Source organism: Neomonachus schauinslandi, chromosome 2 (genome assembly GCF_002201575.2).
Source record: "Neomonachus schauinslandi chromosome 2, ASM220157v2, whole genome shotgun sequence".
NCBI lineage: Eukaryota > Metazoa > Chordata > Mammalia > Carnivora > Phocidae > Neomonachus > Neomonachus schauinslandi.
The window spans coordinates 170,451,721-170,474,425 of NC_058404.1; the positions used below are offsets into that span (position 1 = coordinate 170,451,721).

The 22,705-nt window shown below is 44.7% G+C and overlaps 1 protein-coding gene across 1 annotated transcript; it reads right to left on the bottom strand.

The window, feature by feature from the left end:
- Positions 1–20,808: 20,808 nt before the first annotated feature.
- RHOH (ras homolog family member H) lies at positions 20,809–21,409 on the bottom strand. The gene has a single exon (XM_021701679.1). It carries the CDS (start codon positions 21,382–21,384, stop codon positions 20,809–20,811), a length of 576 nt encoding a protein of 191 aa, XP_021557354.1. The 5' UTR covers positions 21,385–21,409.
- Positions 21,410–22,705: the final 1,296 nt, after the last annotated feature.

Genomic DNA, 22,705 nt, shown 5'->3' on the forward strand with positions numbered 1-22,705 from the left:
TGGCGTGTCATGGGGACTTACGCGTACACCGTAAAATGGTCACAGATTTTTGTGAATGGAAAGTATTAACTGCCCCTTAGCTTGCCACGGCGCCTCACGGAAACAGGGTTCTGACTGACTCATCCGCACTGCGGATGCCTACCGGTGGCGGCAGCCTCCTTTTCTGATGTGCTTCCCTCTCAAACTTACCTTGCCAAACTGCTAGAGAGAAATAAAATTCCTTCCCCGGGACTAAATTCCCACCGCCTCGGCTGCAGCACATAGGGAGGAGGGAAAGCAAAGAAAATCAAAGAGAGCAAGTGGGTGAGCTTATAGCCGTAGCTCGCAGGGAAGCTGGGCTTCCCCAAGCCGCACAACCTGACAATCTGCCTCTCACGCTCAACAGATGGAAACCATGTCGTGAGGTGAACGGTTCCCCGCAAGCTGTCTTCACAACACAACAGACCCTGAGCCCTACTGGGAAAGAAAAAAAAAAACACTATGAAAGAAGAAATTTGTCAGAAGAAATGAGAGGACCACTCACTGAGTTTGCTTTCTCGGCCTCTCGCTAAGGACCTCAGGACCTGGAGCCTCCCTCAGCCTTGGGGCCTAGGCTGCCCACTTCTCGCTCTTGGCTTCCTATCTCCCTCAGAGACGGCAGCTCCCCATCCCCCACGCCCGAGGGCAGGCATGCAGCTTCCTGCACTTGCTTCCCCGGCACCCAGCACAGCACCCACCACATAGTGGGTGCTCAGGACCCTTTGGGTGAGTACATTCATGAGATTTTAAAGACCCAGAAGGCAGCCGAAGGAGTCCTTTGAAATCAAACCCATTTTCTTCAGGGAAGCATAGGCCCTCCGCTTAGGAAAGTGTAGGTGCCACAGTGTGGGAACAGAAGCTACCGTGGGATCAGAGCAGGAGCTATCTAGAGAGACTCCTAGAAGGAAACATACGTGCCCAAATATAGTGGGTAATTTTGCAATGTGGTAGGACGAGTTGTTCCATGTTTTCAACTCCAGCTTTTATTTGGGTTAAGAACATTTCTGTTTCCTCTGCTTGAATATGAGACTGACATCCCTGCTTAGGGATGCTCAGACATGGGGTTAAGTGCCGGAAAGCAGCATGTCAAGGGGTATGAGCCGTCAGGTGCTCGCAGTGTTGTAGATGTATGTGTGTACATGTGTGTATAAGCCTGTATATAAGCATACATGTACACTCTAATCATAATCACAGGACTGTTGAGGCTTCTGAGGCTGTCCCCCAATAAATTACAGTTCTCTTCCCTATCTGGGTTCTGAACAAGTTAAGAAATAAAATAGAAGAGAAAGCCAGAGGCCAAGATGTCACCTTTATTACTGATAAAGCTAGATAAGATGTAGGTTAATGTAAGAGCTAAATGAACTTGCTTCCTGAACCCCAGAATCAGGTAGATTTCTCCACCATTCTCAGTGGTGCTCACCAGGGGCTGGGGGTTGAGAGAGGGCAACCCAGGTAGACCTGCTCTGGGAAGACTTTCAGCATGCAATATCAGAGAAGAACACATGCCATCCTTGACAAGGCCTGGCCCCAAAAGAATAAAGAGAAGAACCAAGCTGAACATACTCAGTTGTTTTCCCCAAATTTACTGATGAAAGAGAGAGAGACCCAGAGTTATAGTAATCAAGCTTCCTTCACAAGAAGGAAGCATTAGGAGTGGGAAAGACGTGTTCCCCACTAAGACACATCTGTAGCATTTAATCACATGAATTAAATGTCTGTTTACATATTGTCTCCCACTTATGACCATAAACCTCTTGAGGGTAGGGATTATGTTTTATGTATCTTCCTTTGTGGAAGCCTTGTACTTAGAAGGCATGCAAATGTTTGTTGAATGAATATGGACCTAGAGTCCAAATCTCCTATGTTCAAATCTCCTTCTTAGTCAATTCCTATGAAAATGGAGCAGATTTTTTACTCAAAAGTTGCAAACAGCCCACAGACTACATCCAATTCAGACATGATCTGTTTGGCCCAGAGAGTGTTGGTCCACCTGTGTCTTAAAAGTTTGTATGTCAGTTAACAATACTTAAAACTCAGGAGATTTCATATAAAGATCTGGATTTCTGGCTTCTCCTGAAAACTTGGAAGACTTGATGTGGTAGATTGATTGCAATGATGGCCTCAATTCTTGACCCCCTCCTCTTGTCCACACACTTTGCAATGTCACATTATAGTTCTTCCCATTAAGGGTTGGTGTCTGTACCCCCACACTTTTTCTCTGGATTAGCCTTTTGACTTACCTTGGTCATAGAATGTGACAGAAATGACAGTGAACCAGTTTGGAGTTTAGACCTAAGAGGATTTGTTTACTTCTCTCTTTCTCTTGGAAACCTGCTAAGACCCCATGTGAACAAGCTTGGATAGCCTACTGGCCTATGAGAGATCATATTGAACAAAGACAAGTTGTCTCAGTTGTCCCAGCCAAGGCCCAACACATGGGAGAGGGCCTCTCCAAGATCAGCGAATCAGGCAACAGCTAACCCACCAGGTGACTGCACATGCATGAGTGACTCCAGCCAAGACTAGAAGAATCACCCACCTGATCCAGAGACTGTAGACAATAATAAATGCTTATTGTTTTAAGCCACTGAGTTCTGGGGTAATGTGTTACGTAGTAATAGCTAACTGGTATACCTGGCCACTTTGGACCTGCTGTCCTTCATGGCAATACTTAGCTGGGGTGAGCAACCCCTTGAATGAGGCATGAGTTTTGCAGCCCCCCACTGTTTGCCACTGTTCTCTATTGTCTCTTTGACGCAGTAGCTGAGTGACAGATGACAGTAATTATCATTCTTGAGTGGTTGCTTTCCTCATCATTGTGTTAAGAACAAACTAAAATAGTTCTTATAATCATGACTATCAATAGAGATTAAGAGAGCTATATATTCTAAGCAAAATGAGAGAATGGAGGACAAAATATCTTCTTACACCAACTCCATATATGAACCTCTCAGGGTGAGCCCTTGACTTAACCCCTCTCAGCTTCAGTGTTCTCCGTAAAATGATATTAAGGACACATGCCTCAGAGGATTCTTTAAGAATTGAGTTCAGTTTAGCAGAACAGCATAGTGGCTTAGTGCATAAACTCTGGAAATAGATTGCCAGGGTTTAAATCCCAGATTTCCCACTGACTAACTAAATCTTTGCATAGTGCCCAGATGGATGCAAACTGCTTCTGGCAGATGTATAATAAAGCTACTTTAGTCCCTTTCCCCTGTAAAAATTATTTCTAATCTGTACATTGTTCTAGTAAGTTCCTATCAAACAAAACCAACTGTAAAGATTATTACTTTAGAACTACCCTGAGGACTGATAGGGACCAAAACAATGTCAATTTGCTGAGTATTAGATAACTTTTATAAGAATTATGAAATATGTATACCTTTTGATCAAAGTATAAATGCCTTCTGAAAGCATCCCAGAGAAATAATGTAAAGGCAAAAACACTTAGATATTTACAGCATCCACTTAGGCAATGGAATATTTAGCCACAGAATAAATATCACCATGGGAAAACATGGAAATTTGTGCAGAAAAAAATGTTAGGTAAAAAAACATTTGTACAGGGGCACCTGGGTGGCTCAGATGGTTAAGCGTCTGCCTTCAGCTCAGGTCATAATCCCAGGGTCCTGGAATCAAGCCCCACATCGGGCTCCTGGCTCAGTGAGGAGCCTGCTTCTCCCTCTCCCTCTGCCTCTCTCCCTGCTCATGCTTTCTCTCTCTCTCTCTCTATCTCTGTGTCTCAAATGAATAAATAAAATCTTTAAAAAAAAAACAAAAAAACATTGTACACAAAACAGTATACACATATTAATTACAATTCTACAAAAATAGAAATGCACATTGATAATGATTGGAAAAGAATATTGGATAATATAAGTGCCATTCTAAGTTCATAAGATTTTAATAATCATTAATAATTTTAACTTCAATTACTTGTTAAAAATTAGCAAGTATACTATAATTTTAAATTTTGGAAAATGTAGATCATTATACTATACTATCATAAAAAGTGTAAGTATTTGTAAGCCATTACTCAAAATGAAACACATTATTATATTAGTACTTATCAATAAATTTAAATGATTATTGGTAGACATAAGAACAAGCTATTATATAGGCAAATAGTTTTTTTAAGATTTTATTTATTTATTTGAGAGAGAGAGAGAGAGAGCACAAGCAGGGGGAGGGGCAGAGGGAGAAGTAGACTACCTGCTAAGCAGGAAGCCTGATGTGGGACTTGATCCCACAACCTTGAGATCATGACCTGAGCTGAAGGCAGACGCTTAACCGACTGAGCCACCCAGGTGCCCCAATTTTGTTTTCTTAAAACCTGCAATCTGAATGCTTATACTCAGGGTCTTTCCCTCACTCCCACTCCCAAACCCACATTCATCCCTCCTTGTCGTGAAAAACCAAATAGAACAAAACATGATTCAAATACTTCTACCTCCAGATCAGACTGTACATGGGGAAGTAAGCCCAGGTGTCATCCCTGCCACACACTCTGCAGGGAGGGCAGGACAGTGTGTTAGGCCAACCAGGTAGGACAGGATGACCCCCATTCTCCCAGTTCTGAGTTGTCTGATAGACACCAGCGTGTCTCAATCACACCCAACTTCCAGCATATCCCACTCTGGCTCACGTGGAAAGGAAGATCTCCCTCTTTCTGGATGCTACCACCGAGTAGAAGCCCTTCCATCCACTCTGAAATTCTTCCAAAGGAGGGCTAGAATGCTTTTGTGGTTGACATTAACAGTGAAGGAAAGGAGCTACTGACTAAAGACAGCTTCATTGATGAGCAAGGTGGGACTCCGTTCTCCTCCTATATCTTGCCACTTGCATGTGGACTCTGGTTTCCCTACCTGTAAAATATGTTGATTCTTTTTGTCCTTTCCTACTTTTCAGGTGGTGGTGGTGATGGTGGGGAGAGCTGCTAGTGAATGCCAACTATGTCCCAGACCATTTGCTAAGCTCTTAACATGCATTTATCCCACTTAATCCCCACAAAAACCCTTATGAAAAGTATTTGCATTATCTCCAATTTATATTTGAAAAAACAAGGGTTCTGAGAAGCTATATAATTTGCCTTTCGTTACACAGCTAACAAATGGCCATGAACGAACTTACACTCAGCTCCATCTGCTGATGCTAAAACCTGGCTTTTAACCTCCATCCCATATGTCCTTGATGTACATTTATAAAACATCAGACTCATAAACATAGAGAACAAACTGGTGATTGCCAGAGGGGTGGTGGGTGGGGGACGGGCGACATAGGTGAGGGGGATTAAGAGGTACAAACTTCCAGTTATAAAACACGTCCGTCACAGGCATGAAACTCCAGCACAAAAAATATAGTCAATAATATTGTAATAACATCGTATGGTGACAGACGGTGGCTACACTTATCGTGGTGAGCTTTGAGTCACGTATAGAATTATCCAATCAATATTGTACACCTGAAACTAATATAACATTGTACATCAACTATGCTTCAATAGTAAATTTTTAAAAATCATAGAAAATCATGTTAAATACTCAAAAAGCCTAAAAGAGACATATTACAAGATTCATGAAAACAGTTTCATGTCATTATCCTTTGGATGTGTTATCATGGTCCAAAATAAACTTCATTTCTGAAACATTCTTTCCTACTTGTGGAGAAGAAAAACGAAAAAAAAAGCATTTTTAAAAAAGATAGTTCTCAACCCAGGGACCTTGCAGTGGTGTGATACCCGCCCAGAGCACCAGAAGGGACCTTCGCGGTCATAGAGATGAGTCACCTCCTTTTATAATTGAAGATACTGCCTCAGGGAGAGTGGAGAGTTCATGGCAAGGCCACAGAGGCTCCAGTCCAAGCCCGATTTTGCCAGGCCTCACTTAGTTCTCCCCTGGACCCTTCCACAGAGCTTTAATCTCTGCTCAGATGGTTCTTGGAAGCACTGAAAAATGTACTTGTCCCGTCTCCCTCCCAGTCTCTCTAACTTTTCCCCCTACCCCCCATCAACCACATCCTTGGGCCCTCGGTCATCTCAAGCTGTCTGTTCTTGCTGGACTGTCTGCTTCACAGAGCTCTGCAGGCAGGTGCAGGAAGCGCTGCAGGTGTGAGCTTTAATTAAACGATGAGAGACACCCCCCAGACCCCCACTATTTTCAGCTCACCACACGCCAGGTAGTCTTATCACTCGGCTGCAGAGCGCTGCCCACATAGGAAGACAACTGCAGCTGATGTCCGCAGAATGCATCTTCGGCCTTTGCATAGATTCGTGCAGTAGCAAAGGCCTGAAATATAACCGAACAAAAGAATGAGATCTATGGAAATAAAGTTGATGAGAGCCCCATTCTTTAAACATCTCAGCTAGACCCAAATAGAAAATCCTCTATGGAACACACTCCAATCAAGGTTTTGCCAACCCCTTTTGGATGGAGCTGCTGTTGATAAGGTCACTACTTCATTTAAAACATCAGTGGACAATTCTCAGTTCTCTTCCACTTGAATATCAGTAGCATTGGACACAATTGAAGAAGGATCAGTGCCCAGATAATGATGTCATTTATCTGAGAGATTCATCAATGCCCTGGTGATAGAGTTTTGGTAGTGAACACCAAAGTAGACCAGCATTTTTGGTAGCTATTGAATATATATTTGTGTTCAAGTTAACTGTGTATAGGTTCCTCTATGAAATAAGTTCAGTTCTTCTCAGTTTAGCTTTCTCTTTTTTTTTAAGATTTTATTTTTAAGTAATCTCTACACCCAACATGGGCCTCGAGCTCACAACCCCGAGATCGAGTCACATACTCTACCAACTGAGCGAGCCAGGTGCCCCTCGACTTAGCTTTTTTATGGTCTTTAGGAAGTACCAAATCTATCAAGATGCATAAATTTGTTAAAAATCTGTTAACCCTAAGAGGATATAATATTATCAACTGCTATCCAAACCCCCACAACTTGGTGAGTCCACTATGCATCAGGAATTGCATCGTCTTGTGGTTGAGGTAACAGATTTTACTGGAGTCTTCTGGAACCTCACTGCCCAGGTTCAAATTCTGGCCCTGAGTTTCACGAGCTTAGAGAACAAGAGAAATAGAAAACATTCAAGGCTATGAGGAGCAGTTGCATAAGATTCTCACTGCATAAAAGTGCTCAGCCGAGGGAGGGGTAGCCGTGTTCTGTCCATGCCCCTCTCACTGAGCCCTGTGTCCAGTGCAGGGTTATGTCTGCCTGAAGGAAGGGGCTCTGCTTGGAGAGGTGTGTGTCCAAGAGATGTGTCTTTTCAGAGGAAGTGACTTTTTTCCAATTTGCACAAAGCTGCCAAATGGCCCAGCAGCAGCCCTGAAACTGGGTTTTTTAGTGGCAACTCTGAAATTGGGCCTTTGTCTTCAATATAATTTGGTTGTGAGATCAGTTAGATGCGGAACTCCAATGCCTAGAATACCACCTGCCACGTAGCACTCGATAAATATTTGTTGAGTGAATGAACAGAAAACAATCTGAGAACAAGATGTAAGTGCTGAATGTTGTGGAATATAGCAGTATTTCTATCCAGGAGGTTTCCAAGACTCAGGGAACCAGAAGGTCAAAACTATTTTTATGATAATACTAAAGCCTTACTTGTCTACTTCACTCATTCTCTACAATGTACAGAGTTCACTGATATGGTTTCAGATTCCACATTGCAACTAACCTTGAAGAAACTATAAATTACCCATTTTTAGAGTACTACCAAAGAAAACTATCCACAATTATCTGGAAAGGCTATTAGAGTACTTCTCTTTGTTTGTGAAGCTGAGTTTTCTCCATACATTGCATCCAAAGCTGCACATTGCAAATTGCACCAGATCGAATGCAGAAGCAGATAGGAGATCCAGTTAAGTCAGACAGTAAAGCAATTTTTGAAAACATAAAACAATGGTACACTCCTCATTAAAATTTTGTATTTATAGAATGTGTCATTTATGTTAACTCTTAATGTATCATTATTGTTACTTCAAATGAATTCCTAGATAAATTTTTGTCATTTACCCATTGTAATTTTAATTTGCTTAATATTAATAGCTACCGCTCATATCAACAAAAACTCTTTAGGTTTTTTCATGATTTTTAGGAGTATAAAGTGGTCCCAAGACCAGAAAGTTTGAGAACTGCAGAAATGAAGCAAACTAGATGATCAGAATCATTTGGGGAACTTTGTGAAAATACAGATTCTGGGCCCCACCCCCGTAGATTCTGATTCAGCTGAGCTGGGATAGAGCTCTAAGAATCTGTATTTTATAAGAACCCCCCCCTCCTCCATAACTGATCATCAATCACTGGTAGAAATAATATACATAATAGAAGTTTGGGGAAACACAGCCCCTTGGTGAGTCTGTGCTACAGTTTTCAGAAAAGGCTTCAGTTATCCAACAAACATTTATCCAACACGCACCGAGTTCCAAGCAATGTTGGGAACATTGGCCAGACACAGGCAGTGTCCTGAAGAGACTCACCAACAAGTGGGAGAGACAGACAGGGCAGGGAAGGGGGTTATGATGGGGGAAATAGGGAGCTGTGGAAACAGAGAGGCAGGGCACCCCACTTCAGACAGCTGGTCTTACATGATGGGGAAGTTCTGGTAAACTGAGGGGAAAGGGTACCAAGGACCTAGATTATGAGTGATGATCTGGAGGCAGATGGTGATGATGCCAAGGTGGTGAGCAATACGTTGACCAGCCTGGCTGGCAGGGGCGGGGGGTGCTGGCTAAAGAGAGAGCAAGATAAGATCAGAGAGGCAGGGTGGGCCGGACAATGGAGAAGGTTAACCCCCATTTGCTGCTTGGAGTCTGGTGAAGAGATGACGCAAGTCAGGCTTTAGCATCACAACTTTGGTACCGTCGTGGAGGGTGAGGAGCTGGAGAATGGGATGCCTGCTAGTCAACAATTAGAATAATGTGATTCTGGGGCCATCCAAACCAGGCAGGAAAATAAGCAACAGTGTTCATGACCATAGTCTATCAGAAATTAGATAATTCGCTGAAAATCAGACAGTGGGATTGAATAAGTTCAATAAACCCTCCCTGAACATCCTTTGCCCTCTTTGTTTGGATTTCATGAATCATTTTATAACAGCAGCTCTTGAAATTTTAGGGTCATGGACTTTTTTTTGCAAATCTGATGAAAATTTTAGATATTTTCTCTGGGGGGGTGGGTGGGGAGCGTGGAATGAAATAAAGCAAAAAATTGTGTGTGACGAGGCAGGGTTTTCTTCACTCTCATGTTTCTTTATCTTGTTTTCTCTTATCTTGTTTTCTCTTGTTTTCTCTTTCTTTCTAAAAATAGGTGTCATTTGGTAAGAGTGAAAAAAGAAGAAAGAAAAGAATGCTTTTTAACAGAATAAGGCACCAGAGTTTTCCTCTAAGAGGTAGTGAATAGCTGCAGTAGAGAGGCTGGGGTAGAAATCCCATTCTGAAGTCCGGGAAGCCTCTTCCTGGGGAGCCCGAAGGACGCAATACAGGGGAGGGGTGGAGGGGGACAGGGACTGAGTCCAAGCAAGGTGGAAGGGGAGGGGCTAACGAGGTCAGGCGGGGTTTGACCCATGCCTTCATGGAGAAAGTGCAGAGACGTACTCGATGAGTAGGAGTGATTGCCTAGTAATAAGGCTTTCTTTCTGGAAGGGCACTGTACCTTTATACCCACCAGACCTTGTAGCCATAACCAAGTACAGGTGTTACCCCTTCACTTAGCTCCTTATGAGCCCTCATCTTCCACAGCATTTGGGACTGGTCTTCCTCCAATCAGGGCCGCTTGTCACAGTTGTGAAGGCTGTTCACTGAACAAGGCTGTAGGCCAAAGGGACAGGGGAGACTGAAACCCAGCCTGTGCTGGGCTTGCCTGGGCTCTGTGGGCTGGCCTGGGGCCATGTGCATCCAGAGCAGGAGCCATGTTCAAATTCTCACAAAAATGTCCTGCGAGCTACCAGCGCTCTTTCTGTTCACCTGCCTCCTCCCCTTCCCTTTACCGCAGGGGCCGTGGCAGACACCTGTTAGTTTGTAAGTCTCCACAGTATAACATGGGCCAGGAACATGGACCAGACTCCCATCTCCCCTCCTCCCTCCTCCCTCTCCTTACTCTGCTCCTCCATCCCTCCCTTACCCTCCTCCCAGAGCCTCTTACACGTGGACTTCCCTGGCTCAAGAAAGGAGATTGAGGTGGATGGGGGAAAATGACTCAGTCCTCGACAGGTGTGCTTCTTCTACCAAGAGCAGAAAGAAGAAGATCCAACCCAGACGGAATGTAGCAGCCTCCCTCCTTCCCTTGGCCCAAGCCTCAAGCTAAGAGAAGTTGTGAAAAAGCGCAGCCCATAAATGGTACCTGAGTAACAGCCACACAATCGAAACCACAGGAGAGCTATGCGTTCCCCCACGGCTGTGGGGTGAACAGGCTTGGCTGGGTTCCAGATCACACACCTGCTGTGGTGCAAGCTCTGGGCTAAGTCTTTTGGCTGGAATCAGCCCCAAGTTCAATCTAGCTGAATTCCCTCCCCCTCTACCTTAAGAGAAGCTTTGAAAGTGTGGGAAATGAGAATGTTACCCCACATGTAAGCCCAGCTGACTTACCCACTTCCGGCAGTCCCCTCTTCCTCCCAGGGGACTAGGCTCCTGCTGCCGGAGATGGTCCTGTCCCTGAGGCCCATGTGGGTCTGCTTCTGCTAGTCTCGTTCCTACGAGAGCAAGTGAAGGCCCAGAGTTTGATTTGGAGCCACACAGTAACCTGGTGCTACAAAGCTTTTTGCTTCAAGTTGTGACCAGGGGTCCATATTCATCATCATAATAATGGCGAGCCTTTTCGGTGCATTTATTAGGTACCAAGCCCTTTCTATTCCGTATCTCACCAAATTTAAGGCCGCCTCCTGAGGAGTTATTCCCACCCTAGGTGAGAGAACTGAGACTCAGAAATATTGCAAAGTTTGCCCAGGGTCACCAGCTCCCACACACTCCACAAAGGCAGGCAAAAGGCCCTCCTCCTTCCTCTTTAGATATGGACATCTGTCAAACTCTATTGCAGCCTTTCTTCAAGGAAGGCGGCCTCTGGGAGTCCATTTCAAAGGTCCACACTTGTTAAAAATGGCCAGATAACCATTATTAGACTAGACACAGAAAAAAAGAATGTCTGGTTAAAAGTCAACTAGACATTGTCTGACAGTCAGCTGGGGATGGGGCGGGCAGGTGCAAGGGTGACTAGTTTCTCAGAGCAAGTCAGTTCGATTAGAATCCCAGCAGAAAATCGCCCAAGGGTTTTATCAGGAGTACTGATTTCCTTCCCAGGAGGAGGCTTTGAATTATATCACACACAGAAAAGGTCTGTCCCAGACCATCTCTGGGACAATTTTTCTTTCAGTGCTATTTTGGTGAACATCATGTTGTACTGATACAGTCCATGACCGGTGCAATCTAATTACATAGTAGAACGCATAATCATGGTGTCACAGTCATCCTCAGAAAGCATCAACCTGTCTGCCTGGTTTGTAACAGGTGCTTACTCAATGTTTATTCAGAGAATGAATAAGCTAATGAATGAACTTTCCCGAACAGAGAAGAAACGAGTGAATTAGATCGACACTGCTCCAAGTGTCATCCAAAGACCAGGCAGGGTAGGTCTGCAAACTATTACCAGACCACCGCAAGATAAGCACAGAAATCAAGAGGACATATTCAAAGTTGTTTAGCAATTGGATAATGTCTACTGAATCTAGTAATAAAACAATGGGACTTACATTTCATATGTCCCTTTTTGTTTCATGTTTCCTATTCTGTGTATTTTCTTCTAGGAATTTGATATGCTTTTTTTTTTTTAAGTTTTTATTTATTTATTTGAGAGAGAGAGAAAGAGAGACAGAGCACAAGCAGAGGGAGCTGTAGGCAGAGGGAGAAGCAGGCTCCCCACTGAGCAGGGAGCCCGATGCAGGACTTGATCCCAGATGCTGGGATCATGACCTGAGCCAAAGGCAGACGCTTAACTGACTGAGCCACCCAGGCATCCCTCGAGATGCTTTTATTTTTTTTTATTTTTTATTTTTTTTAAAGATTTTATTTATTTATTTGACAGAGAGAGACACAGCGAGAGAGGGAACACAAGCAGGGGGAGTGGGAAAGGGAGAAGCAGGCTCCCCGCAGAGCAGGGAGCCCGATGCGGGACTCGATCCCAGGACCGTGGGATCATGACCTGAGCTGAAGGCAGTCGCTTAACCAACTGAGCCACCCAGGCGCCCTCTCGAGATGCTTTTAAACAGTATTGGTCTGCAATGATTGGAAATTTTTTTAAAAAAAGGTCTTTTACTACAGCAGTTAAATCAGACGATCACAGACCCATTGGAAAGGCCAGATGACTCTGACTCTATCCCATGAGAGGTTCCATTCTGAAAAAAAATACCCTGGCAGAGAAAGAGATCCTGAGTCTGCCATACACAGAGCTCCAGCCAAGGAGCTCTAACAGCAGCCTTACCCAAGATGACTAGTCATTTTTTGGAAGCGAGAGAAATAGAAGTGTCCAGTCCACCTCCTCATCTACAGCTTCTTAGAGCTGTACCATAGCTTGGAGGCTAGGCAGCTCTCACGGTCTCCTCCCTCCCCTACCCCTGAACCTCAGAACGAACCAGGGACAATCAGAGACGTTAGCATCAAAGCAGAGCCGAATCCGAGGCTCTGTTGTGGCAGGATGGGGGTTTTCTCCCCCCCACCACCCCTCTCCTTACCTTTCTCCCCAGTCCCCCTCGTATTTCCAATACAAGGTTCCATAGACAGCCATAGATGCGATGAACAAACATGCGGCTATAGGTTCCTTGGAAAAATCTGGGGTAGTTACCACCCTGCCTTTTTATACAACGGTGTAGGAGTATGTGTATTCATTAATATGCTGACATTGAAAGCTGTTCATAATACAGTAAGTGAAAAAAAAAAGCAGATTGGAAATCAGATTATACCAGGCAATCCTATTTTTGTAAAAATACGCACATATGTGTATACGACATTTCTGGAAGGATAAATACAAAAAAAAAATGATCTAACCCTGATTATCAGAGTGATTTTTATTATTGTCTTTTTGCTTGGCTGTTTTTTCTAATCTTTTCAATAGTAAGCATACATTTTTATAATGTGGGGAAACAGATTTTTAGAGAGAGCTGTCTATCTAAAGAATTTATTTCCTTTATGATTCCTTTAACCTGTCGCAACCAGGCTGGCTTACAGATTTCCCTTCTGAGCATATGGGTGGAAGGTTGGGAGAGCATCCTTCAGGATGCCCCTGGACCCTTCAGCCCGAAGTTGTTCTGGGCCCATAGCTCTGGCTGTTGAGCTCATTAGTAACAGGCAAGGCAGAACGGCTGTCTGGCCATGTGTCCTGGCTCTTCCTGCTTCTCTACTGTTGTTGGTTTCATGTGGGGGCCTTTGTCTCAGACATTTTCATTTTTTTTTTAATCACCTGCCAATGCCCCTGACATTTTAAGTAAAGGGCAAACCTTTAAACGTCCATCATTGCAACCTGAAACAAACAGACACAGAGTTCACAGCTCAAAGGTAGAGAGGCTGGAAGGCCAGAGGCCTGAGGGAAGAGGGAAGAGCACCCAAGACTGAGTCCCACCTCGGCCTAAAACCAGCTGTGTGTCATGGGCAATCAGGAGACTCAGTCCCCTTCTCTGTAAAGTGAGGAAGTAGGGCTCAATCCTTCTTGACCTCCATTCTAACTCCAAATGTGTGAGTCTGGTTAATATAAGAATAGTAATAACATATAACATAATATGTTATAAATATTACATAAATAGTAATACTATATAGTATAACAACTGTAATAATATAATAAAAATAATAGAGAAGCAGAAGAAAATGTTTCAGCCCTGTTGATTTAAATATCAGACCCTCAATGGAAACATATACTAATAGAAGGGGAGAAAAAAATTAATGTGTTTGTGGGCAGTATCCAGAAAATAATGCAAATATGGTTTGGGGCTGGATTAACAGATAATTTCCTTCTTTCAGACTTTTCCATTTGTCAAACAGAGATATAATCTATGTCTAGCTCACATAATGAGTGTTCAGCAGAAAACCACACACTGGTGGGTCCAATTCTTATTTTTAGATGTGTTCTGATAATAAGGAGGACAACAGTGACAGCCAGGCCTTGGAGATGGAGACCTCCCTTCCAGTCAGTAACTGGGTGTGCGGCCCAGACACGTCCCCTCGCCTTCCGGGGCCCCGGCTCTCACTCCTGTATTCTCGTGCGTGTCGGTGAGGCCTTAGCCTTCCCAAACCTTGGCTTCCTTGCCTGTAGAATGAGCATTGTCTCGAGGCAACATAAGACAACGTCCACGAAGCACTTGATGACGCATCGAGCGCTAAGTAAATACTGGCCATTATCACAGTGAGACCTGGAGAAGTGCCTTGGACATTTTTCACGAGCCATATGGATGAATGAATACGTGAGATGATGGTAGTGAGGAAGGAATGGAGTTCAGCATCTACCCAGACACCGGAGGAATCAGGGATTTTGGGTGGGGGGGGGTACCTAGCTGTAGAGAGAAAATGATGAAGAGGAAGAGGAGAGAGAGGGGATGGATTTCAGAAGGACATCTGTGCTGTGATTATTGGGGCTTTCTGATAGCTTTCTTTTCTTTTTTTTTTTTTTTTAAATACGTTCAGTCAAAATCCTCAGGAAATCTCCTCGTTGCCTGAGCCCACAGCAATGTCCTCCAACAACTGCCTTGGGTTAACTCCGGTGACTCGCTTGCCAATTGTACCCTTGCCTGTTTCCCTCAGTGTAAAAGCTCCATAGACAGGTGGGGCACCTTCTTATGTTCTATCTAAAAGGGCCAGCACGGGGGCGCCTGCGTGGCTCAGTCATTAAGCATCTGCCTTTGGCTCAGGCCCTGATCCCAGGGTCCTGGGATCAAGCCCCGCATCGGGCTCCCTGCTTGGTGGGAAGCCTGCTTCTCCCTCTCCCACTCCCCCTGCTTGTGTTCCTGCTCTCGTTATCTCCCTCTGTCAAATAAATAAATAAAATCTTTAAAAAATAAAGTAAAAGGGCCAGCATGGCCAAAGGTGTCAGCAGATGGGCCCCCAGGCTCAGGACTCTTGCTGCCTCTCAGGCCCATGCAGCCGGCCCCACGCAGATTCCTGGAACCGCTCTGTGGGGCCCAGCAGGCAAGTTCTAGGCTCCACTCTGAGTCCTATCTAGACCCTGCCTTCTAGTCATTTCCTTCCTTGTTTTCAGAATCAGGGGGGAAACCACTTGCCTGTGTCAGCCCCAGCCCTACCCTGCTGCTGTAAATCAGGTCACTTTCTGCGCCAGCCTGTTTGCCCATGCAGCCCATGGAACAGTCCTAACCCAACAGGCAGAGGGGCTGGAATCCCCTGTGAAGTCAGTCGCTTCTGAAGGGAACTGGATACTGAACACTGATCATTGTGTAAAGCATGTGCGCCCCTCTCTCCAGGACGGCAGAGAAAAGGTTAAGCCTGCTTTCTTTTTCAGAGGCGCGGTTTATTTTTAAATGATGCTGTATGTCTACACCATCTAGGCTTCTTCTCAGTTAAAAAAAATGAACTACTGAATATTCTCTCTCCCTTTTCCTGACTTATTTTCTTTATAGCACTGCTCACCCATCCACCCACCACCCATCCAATGGGATATGCCAGCATTTTTTTTTTAAGATTTTATTTATTTATTTTTAAGAGAGAGAGCATGAGAGGGGGGAGGGTCAGAGGGAGAAGCAGACTCCCCGCTGAGCAGGGAGCCCGATGCGGGGCTCGATCCCAGGACCCCGGGATCATGACCTGAGCCCAAGGCAGACGCCTAACCGACTGAGCCACCCAGGCGCCCATACCAAAACTTAGTTAGCCACTTCCTGTTGATGACACTGGGTTGTTTCTAGTTTTTGTTATTACCTACAATGATGCTAAAAACATTCTCATACATGCTTCCCAGGAAATCTATGCAAGTGTATTTCGAGGGCATGGCATTTCTGGGTCAAGGATATAGGCTAAGCAACACTACTCAGTGTTGCCAAATATTATACCAATTGACACCCCCAAGAACATCATATAAGACTTTCAATTGTTTCATATCCTTGCCAAGGCTTGATAGTGATACTTTTTAATTATTTGCCAATATAGTGGTGTGAAAATGATATCTCAATGTGGATTTTGTTTTCATTTCCCTGACTACTCATGAAATTGAGTGCCTTTTCTATTACTTATTGTCAGGCCGTGCATATTTCCTTTTCTGACACATGTCCATTTTTAGATTAGGCTGTTTTTTCTTATTGATTCATAGTTTTTTAAAATATATTATGGATAAGAGCAGAGCTTCTTAAATATAAATATGTCATTAAAAGACACACAATTCTTGAACATCGCTATCCCAAAACTATTCTTTTGCTTATTCAAGTTAATCAACATGCTCTTCCTTTCTGCATAGGAATCTGCCAAAAACATAATGACACACAAAAACATAATGACAAAAAACATTTGAACAATAGTTTACAAACATAAAGCACTTCCACAATCATTATTGTACTAATTCTTAGAATCACCCAGGAATAAGTACCTTTTTTAAGACAGGGAGACGGAGGCTGAAAGACACAGGACCCAGACTTTCTGACTCCAAAATAAGCCACAATTATCTAGCCTCTTACTCCTTCCTGATGGCTCTTTATCCACCATTAAGTATTAAGTTCTGTGTCAGGATGTATTTTAGAATCAACCAAAAAAGTTAATGTGAACTTTAGGTTGAATCAAGTACTCTTTATGAACTTATATCACAAGTTAAATTCTAGGGTTCATTTTATCTTTTCTGGTGAAAAACTGCTCAAGATCTTGGCCAATGATTATGTTTTGCTTTAACAGAAGAGATACAACTTGAGCAAAAATAAAGCCCTACCCTTGAACTGTTCTGATCCGACTCAGTTCACATGATTGCCTTCTCTGCATTGGGGGATGAACACTCACAGATGCCCCGTCCCCTGCCTATCATAACCCTACAGATCTCATGCTGGGTCAATGCCCTTCCTTGCTACCAAATCTTTAAAAGGAAAGAGCCAGGTTCTTCTCTCCCCTGTCACTCCCTCATTCAGAGGAAATATGTGAAGCCCGAGGGATGGAAAAGTGAGATAAGAAAAAGAGAATATTTTTCAAGCTTTTATAGCATCATATCATAATGTATTTCATCTCTGCCATTTCACATACAATCAACTTGTGAAATTACACTTAAAAGCCAAGGGTTAGGGCTTAGAGCAGGGACTTTTTGCAAATGATGGTGCTCTGTTAATAAGGAGGATCTTGCTTTCATTACCAGAAAGAAAAATAAAAAGGGAGGACTAAGATCAGATTGGAATATTTTATTAAAAATGACGTTTAAAACATAAGCCCCCTGACTGGTGGGGGTGGGGTCTACAGAGGTGCATGAGATGGGATGTGGCAAAGCCATACCTACAATCAGGCTGCTCTGGGAGGAAGTGGGGTGCAGTGGTTTTGAGCAGAGCTTTGTAGTCATACAGACCTGCTTAAGACTCCTGGTGCTGTCACTCATCTGCTCCCTGGCCTCAACCTTGTCACATCAACATGCCGAGCCTCAGTTTTCTCATGTAAGATGGTACTTATTAGCGTGGCCACCTATACACCATATGATAACGCACACTCAAGTGCTTAGCATAGAGCCTGGCACATCTGAAGCGCTCAGTGAACTTGAACCTTAGGATGCTTTTGGCTTTCTTATTGCTCAGCCTAATTTCATCACACTTGATTCTGCTGTATGTATGTATTGTATGTATGTATGTATGTATGTATGTATTTATTTATTTATTGAGAGAGCATGAGTGGGGGGGAGGGGGAGAGAGAGAGAGTCTTAAGCAGGCTCCACTCTCAGCAGGTGGAGCCCAATGCAGGGCTTGATCTCACGACCCCAAGATCATGACCTGAGCCGAAATCAAGAGTCAGACACTCGACCAGAGGAGTCACCCAGATGCCCCTCTGCTGCCCCGTTTAGATAGTATAAAGTAAAACCAAATTGGATGAATTACTCAAGCACTCATTCATTCTTTAACATAAACGAGCATATTTAACCCTGCCACTTGGAATAGTTAAGGCTATGCATATAATAGTCTACAACACGGTACAGTGAGTTTGAAGTACAGGAAACAGATGCCCGGACCTAGGCAGGCAAAACACATATACACTCGTGTAGAACATACACTGCGTGGACTCCAGCAAAATGACTTCACTTTCTACCCGGCAAGGCTGGGAGGGGTCTGCTTCCTTCTCATAGCCACCTCGCAGCCTAGCAGCCCAAATCCTCCCTCTCTTTCCGAGTCAATTCAACACAACTTTGTTGAGCTACGGTTCCTTCCCTGTGCCGGGCTCTGGGGACACTAAGATGCATATGAGGTGGCTCTGCCTTCGAGAACCCAGGGTCTAGCAAGGGGGACAGACACCAGTTGGCCTCAGTTTCTGCCAGGCCCTTGGGGAGGACTTATATACATGGATTCCTGTTCTCATGGGTGTGAGGGTACCCAGGGGGAGCCTTTAAGCTTCGTTCCTGCCAACAGGCAGAGTGTTTCTCTGTGTGTCTGCCCGGGCGAAGGCAAAGCTGTTTGACTGGGCCCTCGACGGCTTGCCCTTCTTCCTCCTCTTCCACCATGGAATCACCTCCTCTTCCCTCACTTAGGATCAGGTACCTGGGCCCTCCCACGTTCAGACAATCCCCCTCTCCCAACTCCCTTCAGCAAGAAAGAATAAAAAGCCTGGGGACAGCCACTTTCAGTAAGTAGAAATTCATTCCTGCTAACATGTTAAATACCCTTCCACCCTAAAGACTGGCCCCTGAAGGAAAACCTACCTGAGTGATTTAAGACTGTTCCTATGTTGGAGGAGAGGATCGGGATCAACAGGGAAATCAGAGGAGATGAGCTATCCTAGATTCCCCTGCCTGGTCGGCTTTCAAGCCCTCCAACCCTCTGGATGTGCAGTGAAGAGAGCTGGATATAGCCACTCTCAAGCCAGGCACACAGGTGACACAGAGGTGAGGACAAGTCACAGGACTGGAGGACTGGAGATGTCTGGGTGAAGGCAGAGATGTCAGTCCCAGGGAACTAAACTAAGAGAACCCCAGCCCCCAGGGACTAAGATCCAGGTCCAGGGCCTTTCCCTGGATGTGAATGAGAGAAGAGGAGAAGGAGAAAGGAGTCTGGGGATGAGCACAAATCTGATCTTGACACTGATTATAGCTGTAAAGGACTGAGCACATAAGGAAACTAAAAAATCGGGTTGGTCATGTCAACATAAGTTATGCAGTCATTCATGCCCACTCTCTGACCATTTGCATGCGATGGTCTTGTTGTGCTAAAACGATGATGTACTTCAACAAATGTGGTTCAGAGTAGTTCTAAGTTTTATTCAATTAGGTGAGCAAATGATATACGTGGGTGCCCACCTTCACAATTTCTCCCTCCAGTTACATAGTCCTCTATTCTCAACTTTAACAGCTGAGCAATATCGTTCCTTTTAAGCTATTAGATATAACGGGGTTGGAGGAGGGAGAGATGCATCCTTCTGTATTCAGTATTTCTCTTGATAGCTTTTTATTATCTGAACAATTGCTATACAGTTTGCCTATTCCCTGTGCTTGGAATTTGTGGATTTTTTTTCACTCAGGTGTTTCATATTCATGAAATAGTAAAAATGATAAGTTCCCACCTTTTTTTCCCTTACACACACACGTATATAGGTAGACGCCTTCCCGGCGATTTGGATTGGATCCTAACATTAATAACTTATGTTACCATGCCAACTCAGTTTAGCACTCAAATAGCAAATTTGCTAATTTACCATCACACAGAAATTTGAGCCTCCTCTTCTTCAGAAGATCTACAACCAGCTAGGAATCACGGTGTTGGAAGAAGCAGGCAAAGTGCTCCTGAAATGAAAGTGAGACTTCTTCACTTCCATTCCGTTCTGATTCCCTACCTGGAAGGTTTCCCTTCCGTCTATTTTGGTGAATGAGGGAGGAATGCTTAGTGCACAATTAGACTTCTTTGGGTAAAAGGTAAGATCATAAATAAGAAACGCTTTAAAAAAAAAAACATATATATAATTATAGAGAAATCTAGTGACAACTGTTTAAAATTTAAATTTTTAATTAGGCAGCATTAAAGAATCTTATGTTATTGAACTGTATTTTATATACAACTCTGAATAACAGGTGGATGGAAAAGTAATTGCAAGGATCCGGCCATGGTCATTTTAAAATTTGATTACCTAGGAATATCTAGCGGGCAAGTGGTCTCCACAAAATCACTACATGGGGGAAAACACTACAAGGCTTTGGCAGAGCCCCCAGAGGGTTATGTCACTCATACAGCAGTTTGTGTTTGGGACCATGTAGGGAAAGACTTGCCAAATGTAAAAACTAATTATATTACAAGAGCTAGACATTGTGTTATCATTTAAATAAAACCTGTCTTTAAATATGGAATTCTTGGAAAAACTCACTTCATTGTCCAAAATGATGGAGACTACTTTGTTTTTTTTAATCAAAGAAGGAAATCTTCATTATAGAACCTTCTAATCGGACTGGGCAAGAGGTTTTCATTTGTAGAGTGTATTTCATAAAAACAGCCAGTGGCCAAGCCTCATCAGCGATGGTATCCTAAGGCAAGTGTTGTGACGGACATTCCTAGAAAGAGCATCAGTCCTTGCTGGCTTGCCTGCTCTCCCTGTCCCTGTGAGTCTTTGCGGGGAGCAAAGGAGTGTGGGTGGAGTCTCTGGGAGGCTAGAAAATCTTGCACTCGTTAATGGAGAAGAACCTCCTTCTGTTGCGTCTCCTGGCTTGGTTGACAGCAGTCCGGACAGCACACTCGAACACCTGCTGAACCCCCCTGTTGCTGAGGGCCGAGCACTCCAGATAGCCCTTTGCTCTCACTTCCTGGGCCAGTTTTTTCCCTTCCATGGCACTGATGCAGGAGGCCCTGTGGGTTCCCATCTCCCGCTGGTCCGTCTGGGTGGCCACCACCAGCACGGGGGTGCAGGGCAAGTTGCTCCTGATTTCGGCAATCCACTTGTTCTTCAGGTTCAGGAAAGAGTTATGGTTGGCCACAGAGTAGCACATCAGCACCACGTCGGCCTGCTGGTAGGACAGGGGGCGGATACTTCGGAAGGCGTCATTACCTGCTGTGTCCCAGAGGCCCAGGCTGATCTGGATGCCATCCATGAAGACGTCCACACCTGTGTTCTCATACACCGTGGGCTTGTAGGCCTCAGGGAAGGTCTCTGAAGTGAAGCGCACCAGCAGAGAGGTTTTCCCCACAGCTGAATCTCCCACCAACACACACTTGATGGAACTCAGCATCTTCCCAGCCTGGAGTCCTAGTTACAAGTTCAGAATCCCAAGTGAAGGGGCCCTCAGTGGGCTGCTGAGGCCAAGGCCATTCACCGCAAGGAATGAAACCCGGAGAAGGTTGCGTTCTCAGGGCCCCGGACAGCAATTCTCCTAGTCCATCCGAGGGAGACACACGATCTACATTGAAAACCTCCAAAAGCCAGTCTCCAACTGCAACAGAAAGAAAGGGGGGGGGGGGGGGGGGGAGTTTGGGTTTTTTTTTTCCCTTTTTTTTTTTTTTTTATAGAGAGAGCTCTTGCAAGTGGGGGCCGCGGGGAGGAGCAGAGGAGGAGAGAGAATCCCAAGCAGGAACCATGCTCAGCACGAGCCTGATGCGGGGTTCGATCCCACGACCCTGAGATCATGACCCGAGCCAAAATCAAGAGTCGGATGCTCAGCCAGCTGAGCCACCCAGGCGCTCCTTTCCCTTTTAAAGACGGGGAGCTTCCTCATTGGCACGCTGATGAAACACGGGGCTCTGCTCGGTGTAGCCGTCCAACCCACTGTCCAATCACTCTCCCCTTTGGTGAGGAAAGCTGTGCACAGACCCCAGCCCAGACGCCCACAGCTCCACTCAGTCATGAAGCAGAAGCTGGTTTTATCTCTAAATCAGCCTAGTGATAAAAACACCAGCAACTGCTCTGATATCAACATGAAAAAGACCTCAAGAGCAACCTGATGGGTTGAATGCTCGCTCTCAAACAGCTCTCTGTTGCCGTCGGCTCCACTGAGGTGGGGAAGACACAGACAGCAGCTTCAGGTTCTAGTGGATCCCAGCAGCTTTGGGAACTGCAAGAAAGAGAAGGATAAATTAGAGTGAACATATAAGCACATCCCTTCATGTATTGATCAATCAGCCAGTCCTCGGCTTATGTGGGAATTCATGCTGAGGTCAAAGAAAAGAAATCACCAGAACTCTAAAAATTTGCTGTGGTTTTTCTCTTGAGGTTTTGCCCCAAACTGGCTACAGATGTAATAGAAACGGCACCGTCCTTTGCATTTTCTGCACCTGAAATCAAGCTCCATAACTGATGCGATGACCTCGCTTTGAGCACGTGATTTCATCTCCAAGCCTCAGTGTACACATCTGCAAGAATGCCACGAACTGAGGAACGGCTTCTCAGAGATGTTGTGGGGAGTAAATTAGCTCTTTTTTCCCAACGTTTCGCAACAGACTACCTATGTATCAGGAATTCTGCGGGGCCCTGGTGATACAAAATAACTTGCTTAAGAGCAACCCTGAGGGCGCCTGGGTGGCTCAGTTGGTTAAGCGACTGCCTTCGGCTCAGGT